The sequence below is a fragment of the Diceros bicornis genome, chromosome 8 (assembly GCF_020826845.1).
Source record: "Diceros bicornis minor isolate mBicDic1 chromosome 8, mDicBic1.mat.cur, whole genome shotgun sequence".
Lineage (NCBI taxonomy): Eukaryota > Metazoa > Chordata > Mammalia > Perissodactyla > Rhinocerotidae > Diceros > Diceros bicornis.
Genome location: NC_080747.1, coordinates 39,039,784 through 39,051,956, shown reverse-complemented (window position 1 = coordinate 39,051,956; position 12,173 = coordinate 39,039,784). Strand labels below are relative to the sequence as shown.

The 12,173-nt window shown below is 39.4% G+C and overlaps 1 protein-coding gene across 2 annotated transcripts in view; it reads right to left on the bottom strand.

The window, feature by feature from the left end:
• ATP10D (ATPase phospholipid transporting 10D (putative)) overlaps nt 1–12,173 on the bottom strand; it is a 110,050-nt gene that overhangs the window by 37,702 nt on the left and 60,175 nt on the right. For both annotated transcript variants that reach the window (XM_058547002.1, XM_058547001.1), the window contains exon 10: nt 4,264–4,502. In XM_058547002.1, the coding sequence (XP_058402985.1) occupies nt 4,264–4,502 (239 nt within the window). The remainder of the gene's footprint in view (nt 1–4,263; nt 4,503–12,173) is intronic.

The window sequence follows — 12,173 nt, the reverse complement described above, 5'->3', positions numbered from 1 at the left end:
CCTTTAGTTGGTCTCTGTAAAATAAAATTAATCCCTAATGACTAAGACATTTAGTAGCTTAATTGAGGAGAAAGTATAGAATTATCACATGCAATTCTTACGTGTATGACTGTATCCATAGGCATTTTTCCTCAGATCCAAATCTTTCTCATTGAGACCCGTATTACAAAGTTGACCAGTGCCTACTCCTCCCCTAGTTCCACCTGTACCCAAGGTTTTTATTTCATTTCCCACTGCCACCCCACTCTCGTTGTAGGGTGGCACACTCCACCTTTACAACTTTGGCTTAAGTATGGACACAAATGCCTTCCTCTGGCTCCCTCAGATTCCTAAACACTACAGATCTGAAGGGAAAAGACAAAGGCCAATAACCATGCACTGACGATTCCTCCTCCACACCACCTTCTCCCACCGTCTTGTGGTTCTGAGCCTTTGCATGCCCCACACTCTGTCTGCCCCAAATGCTTTCCCTTCCTTCCTATGCTGTAGTCCCTACTCATTAGTTTAATACTAACTCAAACTTTACCTCTTTTGTGCAGCCTTTCTTGATCCCTCCTTTCCACTTTAGAGTTGATCACTCCTTTGTGCCCTCACTATACTTCGGATTAACTACTATTACTGCATCTTTAATACAGGACTATATTCATTTATTTATATGTCTGCCTCCTCTATCTAGAACAAAACTGAAGGATGGGGGCACATCTTTTTCATTTCATATCCCAGTGTCTAATATTATGTCTTTGTCTTCCATTAATCCATTAATTAACTCATTCATCTCATAAACATTTATTGTTGATCTATGGCACCAGGCACCTCTCAAGAAAAGAGGGGTGCACAGGACAGGCAGGATCCTGGTTTGCATGGAACTCACATTCTAGTTGAAGGAGACAGCAGATCCAAAACACTAACCTATAAACAAATAAGTAATATGCTTCTAGACTGAGACAAAGAGAGATTGAGGGGGTGGTTGGAGTAGCTTGGAAAGTACTTTGGATTGGGTGGCAGGGAAGGTCTACTGAGGAGGTGACATCTGAGCTGAGACCTCAATGACAGGAAGGAGACTGCCAAACAAAGATCTAAGAGAATAGCGATCCAGGTAGAATGAAGAGCATGCTTGTCGAGTGAAAACCTCTAGAGGATTAAAGAAGCATAGAAACGTTGGGTTACAAAGTAAAAGTTTCTATTTCTAAAATAGATAGTAAGAACCCAAGACTCACAGGCCTCAATGACATTCTAATTCCCAAAGGCTGGCATATCTTTGCCAGCACCCTGTCTAGAATCCGCACTCTCTGGCTCTCAAGTTGCCCACCCACGAAAGATGCTATCTCACAATATTCCACTTGTAGACATCACAGCTCTCAGTGCGTTCTCAAGCTGATGTTCTCAATCTGGCCTTCACAGATGGGCTTTTGGAATCATACACAAAATTTTTAGATGCTAATTTTTCAGGTCAAAGTGAGATAGGCAGCTAGGTAGACATGAGCGGAGGATCATAGTTGGAGACCTTGCTGCATCAGTGAAGCTTCTTGCTGGCATCCTACAAGATGCAGATAAAGGGGAAGTGAGACCCACCTGGCGCCACCATGGGAGTCTGAGGCCATCATCCATGACAATAAAAATAACGAGTATACGAACAACATGTACAAAGCCTTCTGCTACACACCTCTAGAGGACATTGACCTTTCCTTAATTTACATACAAATTCATTTATGCATTAGCCCCCCTTCCACAGGGGATGACTGTCATGCCAGTTCTGGATATTCCCCTAGAAAGTCAAGAACTCCCCCTCCCAACGTGTGGGTGGAGGAAAGACCATTATTGGCAGATATCCAGATAATGCCAATTCCCTTCTAAACAGCCCAAATAAAAATGAAACTAACCCAAGACAGGGGGCAGACACATTCTCTGGCACTGCCTGCTCCTCACTTGGAGTGTATCTGACCTTTCCTCTAATAAACCTTTGCCTGCTTGCTGTTGCCGTTGTGTCGGTGTCTGAATTCCTCTCTTACGCTGACTGAGAACCTGGGTGATCGGACTCTCTGGTTACAAAATGATCTATAGGTCTCTTAAATTAATCTTTGTCTCCAAAAAGGATAAAATCAACTTGTCTAGAGCAAGAGTGAGAGATGATCTCATATTTTAAGGAAGACCTCTTTATCCTCTACATAAAGGTGTGGTATTGCAAACACAAAACAACAACCCCGGAGCATCTATATAATCAAAATGACATGTGGCATTGGAACATAGGGCAAATGAAAACAAGATGGACTGAGTGGAAGACTAAGCCTGTTAAGCAGCTGCATTTAACAGCCTTCGAAAAACCTTTATTGAGAAAGGACACGCGAGACACTGTGCTAGACGTTGAGGATTCAAGATGAGTAAGTCTTTGCTCTCTGGAGAATGGCGTATGTCAGAGGCAGAAATAAGCCAATGTAATAAGGACAAAGGGAGGGAGGGAATGTGTACAACACAGAGCTCAGACGCTGAGAGAAGAGAGAGTCTGAGAAATCTTCAGAAGAGAGGATATTTAAGGTAGTTTTTAAAGAAATAAATATTTCATCAGATTTGGCAGATAGGGGTAGGTTGTGAGGGAAGAATAAACTTTAGACAGGGGAAATGGTATAGACAAAAGCACAAAGACTTTAAACCAAGAAATAATCATTTGTTCCAAGAAGAGAGTGAGGCTGGATCAGGAAATCGAGAGGGAGGGTATGGCACAGTCCCAGCTGGTTGCCAATACCCTCCTACTTCCAAGTAAACATGAGTCAACATGTGGTTAACTTCAGTGGGTGGAAAATGTAAATGATCAGTAGAGGGATAGGTAAAAAGATAAGAGAGAAGAAAATATATATCTATTTCTGATATCGTCTTAAAGTGAGTATAGAGCATAGGTTGTGTTCATTCTTTCCCTATTTTTTTTCAGAAGTTGGAGAAAAATGAAGTCTAGACATTTGGAACAGCCTGACATAAAGCAAAGATACAATATGACAGGTTTTATATCCTTAGTGCCCCAGAAATGAACTAAATGAGTTGCACTGAAATGTTTACCCTCGCTGCAATTTTTGTTGGTAACTTTGAAAAGAGCCAGGAGATTCCCCTCAAGTCCTTTCCAGGACGAATGAGACCACTGGGGTCTACACAGATCATGTCTCTACTATGAAAATCACAATAAATTCAATGTAGAAACACAAAGGTTCCCCAAAGCTGATCCATTCTTATTATGTCATCTATTATAGAGATAACCAACCAGTTACCAGACTCATGGCTGGGGAATCCTCATCTTGGTAAAACACAAGAGTTAATGAACTGTGGAAGGCAAAAAAGGCAGTTGAGGTGCTGGCCCCGTGGCGTAGCGGTTAAGTGCACACGCTCTGCTGCTGGCGGCCCAGGTTCGGATCCCGGGCACTCACCGATGCACCGCTTGTCAGGCCATACTGTGGCAGCGTCCCACATAAATTGGAGGAAGATGGGCACGGATGTTAGCTCAGGGCCAGACTTCCTCAGCAAAAAGAGGAGGATTGGCATGGATGTTAGCTCAGGGCTGATCTTCCTCACAAAAAAAAAAAAGGCAGTTGAAATTTTACAGAAGTAATTTTAAGAACGGCAAAACTTTTGATTTCTAATTCTTTCATACATGTATCTTTCCTCTTTCCTATCTTCCACATGGTCTTCTATATTTTTCTGCAGTAAAAAGGGTTTGTCAATAGATGTGACTAGACAGTTCCCAAAACTTCCCCCTCAGACTCAAGTATACATCCTGTTGAGCTGTGAAATGGAAATATTAGAAAATGCCATTCTGAGGACTAGGAATGGGGAAGAAGACATAGGTTTGGTGAGATTTGGGGAAAGACTACAGAAAGATAAAAAGGCCTTGGAGGGTACCAAAAGGCCCTTCAATTTCCCTATGATTTAGACATACTTACTTACCTGTCTATGAGATAACTGGTAAGCTTTGCTGGTTCTGAGAGTGAGCCATGATCCTTAAACCAAGGCAGCCTTCTTCAGGCTCACACATGATCTGCCCTGATTGGAAATATGTTTTTTCAGAAATGATATACTATCTCTCAACACTGAATTATCCCCCAAATTAGGAAGTTGTGATATTGTTTGTTTATACTTCTAATAATGTGTGACAATGAATTGCAATTATGTAGTCTCTTCTCAGGTAGAAAAGACAACAGTGTTTGGCTCTGTCATAATTACCAGGATGTTTTTTCATTATTCATTATGGATGTGCAAGATAAGTCATGCATTCACACTTACAATGGGGCTACTGAAAGCAGCCTGCCTGGAGTGAGGCACTTCACTGGCTCCTTCTCCACTTCCTAGAGCAAAACAGCTCTCAGCAAGATGATTCGAGGATTTACTTTCCAAAGGCCCATTATGAACCGTTCTGCAGCTGGGGGCCCTCAGTTTCGCCACATTGCTGAGGGAGCCGCTGAGAGTGTCTGCAAAATCTTCATCTTCAGAGACAGCTTCCTGATAGGACTCCAACCTCTTGGCTGAGGGATAAAAATCACACTGGGTCATTACCTGGGAAGAACCACTTGCAAGGTGAATATGTCAGACATTTACTTAAACTGCTATTTCACACCATCTCCTCCCTTTTCAAAGGTGGCCTCCAAACTCCCCTCCCCCAATACACTTAGTTAATGAACTTACCTCATTGAGAAAAGTAGAAGCAATCAGATAGGGACTCCCTTCTTTCCCACCATCAAATCTACCAACCTATCTGCATTTGTATCCAAACTCTGTCTTCCCTCCTACTACTATGACAAAGTTTCAAATGCCAAACCCTTCACTTGTGATCTGCATCCCACTTGTTTGGCCTTCTCAAGGACTTCACCCTTACAGTTCTCCCCTCTTTCACTTATACCAATCTCTCCTCAACTAATCTCATGGCTTTCTGTCCCTGTCTCTCCACTGACACTGCTCTTGTCAAGGTCGCCAGTGAGCTCCACGTTACCAGATCCAATGACCGCATCTGTCTGTATCTTATTTGAACTCTTAGCAATGTGTAACAGAGGTGACCATTCTGTCTTTGAACTCAACTTCAGAGTTGACCAAACAGCTATGTGGTTTCTGTGACACCACGGGTACCTGTTTTTCCTCCTACTTCAATGGCTGTTCCTTCTTAATTTCTCCTGCTGTCTTCGCTTCTCCTCAGCTCTCCAATACTGAGTTGCTGCAGGAGCTCCTTCCATTCTCCACCTATATACTCTTCCTTGGTGATGTCATCTGGTCCCATCTTTGAAATATAATCTCTGTGCACATGAACTCTAAACCTATACCTTCACTTCCAACTTCTGATTAGAATCCAGAATCATATATCCAACTCTCCACTTGATACTTCTAGTTGGATGTCTAGGAGGCTCTTCAAGCAGATAGCCGCATGGCTCACTCCCTTACCTCCCTCAAGTCTCTTATCATGACCGCTTGTCAGTGAAGACTTCAGATCTAGCCACATTATTTATTATAAATCCTATCCCAGCACTTAGCACCATTTACATACTATGTATCTTATTTGTTTTTATTTTTTGAATCATCCAGTAGAATATAAACTCCAAAAGGGCAGAGAATTTTGTCTGTTTTGTTAATTTGATATTCCCAGAGCCCAAAGCAGCGGTTGATAGAGACTCAATAAATATTTGTTGAATAAATAAATAATAGATATCTTAAATTTGACATGGTCAAAATAGAATTCTCCTTCTCTTCCCCCTCAAACTTACCCTTTCTTTGGTCTTCCCCATCTTTGTAAATGGCACCTAACTATCTATCTAGTCCAAAATCTAGGATTCTCCTTGATTCTTCTCTTCTTCCCCAGCACCCATATTCAAAGCATCACCAACAGCTGTCCATTATTCATCCAAAATATATTGCAAATATCTCGACTTTTCTCCATTACCTTAGTGCAAGCCACCATCATCTCTCAACTGGACCAGTGCAATAGCCTCATAACTGGTCTCCTTGCCCCTCTGCAATCCATTCCTCAAACAGTAGCTAGAGTGATCTTCCTAAAAGATAAAGCAGATCAGATCACTCCCTGCACAAAACTCTCCAGTGGCTTCACAATTCACTTAGAATAAAAATCTGAACTCCTTATCTTGGCTTACATAACTCAAAATGATCTGACATCTGCTGACCTCTCTAAATTTCTTGCCCCTCCTTCTTCCACACTTCCACTAAAATCCAATTTCATTGGCCTTCTTTCTTTACTTTGAAAATTACAAAGCTCATTTCAGCCTGAGGGCTTCTATATCAGCTGCTCCCTCTAATTGCAAGGTTTTTGCCCCTGAACTTCCAGCTTATGTTATTCAGATCTAGGCTCTAATGTCTCCCTTAGAGAGACCTAGCTCGACTATCCAATCCAAAGCTGCCTTCCAATCATTCTATATCATATCACCCCATTTTAATTCTCTGCAAAGCACTTTTCATTATTTAATATTTTTCTTGATTTAAAAATTAATTTATCTGTGACTATTTTCTCCAACAGAAGTGAGAGCAGAAGCCTTGTCTGTCGTGTTTATCATTAGGTCCAGTGTCTAGAGCATAGAGTAGACAACCAATAACTATGTGCTTGTTAGATTGCTAGTTGTCAGTATTCAGGCAAAGTCTAACTACTGAATAAAGTATGGTTTTTGGCAAGTTAACTTATAAAATAAAGACTATTTACATATCCTATTTATTTTAATAGTTTCTGACTGTATTTTTTAAGGACAAGGAGAGGCTAAGAGGCAATGTGGTGATCCTGAGTTCTAGAACCAACACTTCCAAAGACTAAGTGGCTTTCAGCAAATCACTTGCTCTTTCTGGGCCTCTATTTTCTTATTGGCAGAATGAACAATTTGGATTCAATGACGTCAAGATCCTTGCAGTTCTGCAGTTCTGCAAGTTTCATTTATTCTCCGCCTAAATAATACAGAATGTTTCCCTGTATGACCTTTCAGCTTCAAAAACACATCCACTTATTGCATCCCAAACATTTTGAAGTTCTCCACTCTCAACTGTGCCTTTGCTCAGAATATCCATTCTTTTCCTTTCTACTTCCCTAAGTCTTGAACATTTTAAAAAGCTTGGTGCAAATGCCAGTTCCTCAATGATGACCTCTGAAACTGTACTAGTTCTCATTCTCTGGGCCTTTATCGCTTCCACATACCGAATGTTACTACAGGCCAGGAATTTGTCTCATTTAATCACTAAACCAACCCTCTGAGGTAGACACTATTAATACCTCCATGTTAGAAATAAAGAAATCAAAACTAAGTAATTTTCCCCATCTCACAAAAATGATACACATTGGTCTTATATCCAGTTCTATAAACTCCACAGCCAGTGCTCTGAGCTCTCATGCTATATTGTTTCTACATATCACCAGATATAACATGTATTATTCCTTATCATTTTACATGGTCAATATCCCCTGCTTGATTTCAATGAGTCCATGTTTTGTAGTTTAAATAAATATTAATTAAATTAATAAGTGAATGTATGAATAGTCATATGAATGAAATATCCCTAGCATCAACGGAAAGTTATGGGACAAGGACTTAACATTTATGGAGTACTTTCTTTTCATCAAGCACCTGGCTAGGTCCTTTACAGAAACATCTATGTCTAAATCTACATATTCCTTTTTCATCTTAAAAATAATGCTATCAGGTAGGAACTATCACTGCTCCACTCTGCAACCAAGGAGACTAAGATCCAGAGAGATTGAGTACTTTCGTCACCGTTAAACAGTTAGTTGGAGGTAGAGTTGGTATTTGAATTTCGGTCTTTCTGACTCCCAAGCCAATATACATATCCACAGGACATTATATCTCGTTAGCAGTTACGTGTATAGAATAGATTAGCTCAGTGATTCTCAATAAGAGGTGAATTCGTCGCCCAGTGAACATTTGGCAATGCCTGTATACACTTTTGGTTGTTACACCCGGGGGAGGAGTGCTACTGGTGTTCAGAGTTCAGTGGGCAGAGGGCAAAATATCTTAAAAAGCATGTGACAGCTCCCACAACAAAGAGTAATCCAACCCCAAATATCAACAGTGTTGAGGTTAGTGAATCCTTGAGCAGCTGAAAACATTTATTGATGATGTGATACCATTTTTAAAATAAATAGAGTACTATAAAACATACTTAAACATGAAGGCTATACTTGAGGACTTTCTCCTCATTAGGGAAATCAGTCATCACGCAACTGTGTAATTAGTATAATGCCAGAAAGCTCAGCTATGACTGTAGGACAAACTTGCTCAGTAAGTAGAACTGCAAGAGTGGAATCAAGGCGACATGGGGAGTCACCTTTAATCATTGTGTGGAAAGCTATGAGAAGTAAACAGACTAGTCAAGTTACAATGTGATTCAGAAAACAAAGCTACTGAAGCAATACTTCTACACTCAGTGAGAAGTTTTCAAAAATTGGGTATGAGAAGCAAAAGCTTATTACCATACTGATAAACAAAATCTATCCAAACAATCATGAAGACTTCTCCTATGTCTCTGAATGTAGGTTCTAATTAGTTCCACGAATGCCTCAAAGTGGGGCAGGAATTCAAAGTGGGGCAGGAATTCTTGCCCTCCCATGCGTAAGAGAAAACATACAAAGTCTGTAACCTTTCCTTTGTTTCAAGGCAGCTACTGGGTTAGGTACTAGGTTAACTACTTTATTTCTCTTTCTTATTGAATCCCGATGCTGTCTTCTCTTTCTATCCCCCTCTTCAAATATCCAGTAACCTGTTCATGGCCTATTACTTACATTTATTTGATATCTGTAAGAAGTGAGCATGAGACTATGGAACAAAAAGTTTATCACAGTTTTCAAAGTACTCTCCAAAGGGCCTAAAACAAGAGTGAACAGCACAGCACACTCAGATGAACTTCTTCCAACCATATCATCCATGCACTCTCCATCCAACATTTTGCTATGGAGTGATCCCCTATTTCCAACATTCCACTTTCACCTGCTTGTAAACAGCACACTCAGCTGAGCTTCTTCCAACTGTATCATCCACATATCCTTGATACATAAACCTTTTGTTCCAAACTAATTCCCCACACATTTCCAGTATTCCAAGAATTTCTTGTCCAATATCCTTCAAGGCCCCAAACCTTGATTAGTGCAAAATCTACCTCCAAAACTGACTGCCTGAAAATCCAAACAATATGGAACAAGAACACCAACTTTAATCTCATGACACTTAACAAGGTATTTTTATGTTTCCATGACTGTCTCCCACATTGGTCCATGCTCCTTTCACAACAATAATTACAACAATAATAGCATCTAATACTTATAAAGAACTTATTCTGTGCCATGTTCTGAGTGTCTTTTCATGAATTATCTTCTCTTACCCTCTTAACACTCAATGAATTAGATACTATTATTGGTCCTTTTTATTGAGGCCCAGAGAAATTAGGTAACTTGCCCAGGATCACACAGCTTATAGGCTGTGAAGATGGGAATCAGTCTCAGGAGGCCTGATTCCAAAATCCTTGTTCTTGGAAACTACTAAATGGTGCCACCATGTACATCAGATTCACAAACTGTGCATCATAAAGGCACTCTCCAGACAAAACCAAATTGAGGGACATTCTACAAAATCCCTTCAGAACTCTTAAGGTCATCTAAAGAAGGAAAGTCTGAGAAACTGTCAAGTCTAGAGGAGCCTAAATGATGACAAATGTTATGTGGTCTCCTAGGTGGGATCCCGGGACAGAAAAAGGACAGTAGGTTAAAACTAAGGAAACCCGAATAAAGTATGGATTTCGGTTAATAATGATGTATCAATATTGGTTCATTACTTATGACAAATGTATCATAAAACTAATGTAAGATGTTAACAACAGTGGAAACTGGGTAGGGAGACACTACGGAACCCTCAATAATATCTTTGTAACATTTCTGTAAATCTATTTTTTGTAAAACTATTTTCTGTAAAACTTTCTAAGCTAAAAAGCTTATTATTAAAAAAGGCATTCTCGGGGCCGGCCCAGTGGTGTAGCAGTTGAGTTCACGGGCTCTGCTTCAGCAGCCTGGGGTTCACAGGTTCAGATCCTGGGCACGGATCTATGCACCACTTATCAAGCCATGCTGTGGTGGTGTGCCACATACAAAATAGAGGAAGATTGGCACAGATGTTAGCTCAGAGACAATCTTCCTCACTAAAAAAAAAAAAAAGAAAAGAAGAGGCATTCTCTTTTAGTAATATTTTAAAAGAGTGTTTTTAAAATTTTTTAATATGCATATAGATCACTTAGGGATATTTAATAATATAATATCTTATAATAATAATATCTTTATTATTATTATTATTTTTATCTCTGTGTGTTTTTTTATTGTTGTTATTATCTACTACTTAGTGAAGGAAATCATACGGTATTTGACCTTCTCCCTCTGACTTATTTCACTTTGCATAATACCCTCAATGTCCATCCATGTTGTCACAAATGGCTGGATTTCATCGTTTCTTATGGCTGAGTAGTATTCCATTGTGTATATATACCACATCTTCTTTATCCATTCGTCCCTTCATGGGCACTTAGGTTGCTTCCAAGTCTTGGCTATTGTAAATAACGCTGCAGTGAACACAGGGGTGCATGTATCTTTACGCATTGGTGTTTTCAAGTTCTTTGCATAAATACCCAGCAGTGGAATAGCTGGATCATATGGTAGTTTTATCCTTGATATTTTGAGGAATCTCCATACTGTTTCCATAGTGGCTGCACCAGTTTGCACTCCCACCAGCAGTGTATGAGAGTTCCCTTCTCTCCACATCCTCTCCAACACATGTTGTTTCCTGTCTTGTTACTTATAGCCATTCTGATGGGTGTGAGGTGATATCTCATTGTAGTTTTGATTTGCATTTCCCTGATAATTAATGATTTTGAACATCTTTTCAGGTGCCTGTTGGCCATCTGTATATCTTCTTTGGAGAAATGTCTGTTCAGGTCTTTTGCCCATTTTTTAATTGGGTTGGTAGTTTTTTTGTTGTTGAGATGCATGAGTTCTTTATATATTTTGGAGATTAACCCCTTATCAGATGTATGGTTTGCAAATATCTTCTCCCAATTGTTAGGTTGTCTTTTCATTTTGTTGATGGTTTCCTTTGCTGTGCAGAAGCTTTTTAGTTTGATGTAGTCCCATTTGTTTATTTTTTCTATTGTTTCTCTTGCCCGGTCAGACATGATGCTTGAAAATATGTTGCTAAGACTGATGTCAAAGAGCGTACTGCCTATGTTTTCTTCTAGAAGTTTCATAGTTTCAGGTCTTACATTCAAGTCTTTAATCCATTTGGAGTTAATTTTTGTGTAGGGTGTAAGATAAGAGTCTACTTTCATTATTTTGCATGTGGCTGTCCAGTTTTCCCAACACCATTTGTTGAAGAGACTTTCTTTTCTCCATTGTATGTTCTTGGCTCCTTTGTCAAAGATTAGCTGTCCATAGATGTGTGGGTTTATTTCTGGGCTTTCGATTCTATTCCATTGATCTGTGTGTCTGTTTTTGTGCCAGTACCATGCTGTTTTGGTTACTATAGCTTTGTAGTATATTTTGAAATCAGGGAGTGTGATACTTCCAGCTTCCAGTTCTTTTTTCTCAGGATTCCTTTACCTATTCAGGGTCTTTTGTTGTTCCATATAAATTTTAGGATTTGTTCTATTTCTGTGAAAAATGTTGTTCGAACTTTGATAGGGATTGCATTGAATCTATAGATGGCTTTAGGAAGTATGGACATCTTAACTATGTTAATTCTTCCAATCCAAGAGCATGGAATATCTTTCCATTTCTTTGTGTCTTCTTCAATTTCTTTCAGCAATGTTTTATAGTTTTCCGTGTACAGATCTTTCACTTCTTTGGTTAAGTTTATTGCTAGGTATTTTATTCTTTTTGTTGCAATTGTAAATGGGATTGTATTCTTAATTTCTCTTTCTGCTACTTCGTTGTTAGTGTATAGAAATGCAACTGATTTTTGTATGTTGATTTTGTATCCTGCAACTTTACCATATTCGTTTATCACTTCTAAAAGTTTTCTGGTGGATTCTTTAGGGTTTTCTATATATAAAATCATGTCATCTGCAAATAGTGAGAGTTTCACTTCTTCCTTTCCAATTTGGATCCCTTTTATTTCTTTTTCTTGCCTGATTGCTCTGGCTATGACTTCCAGTACTATGTTAAA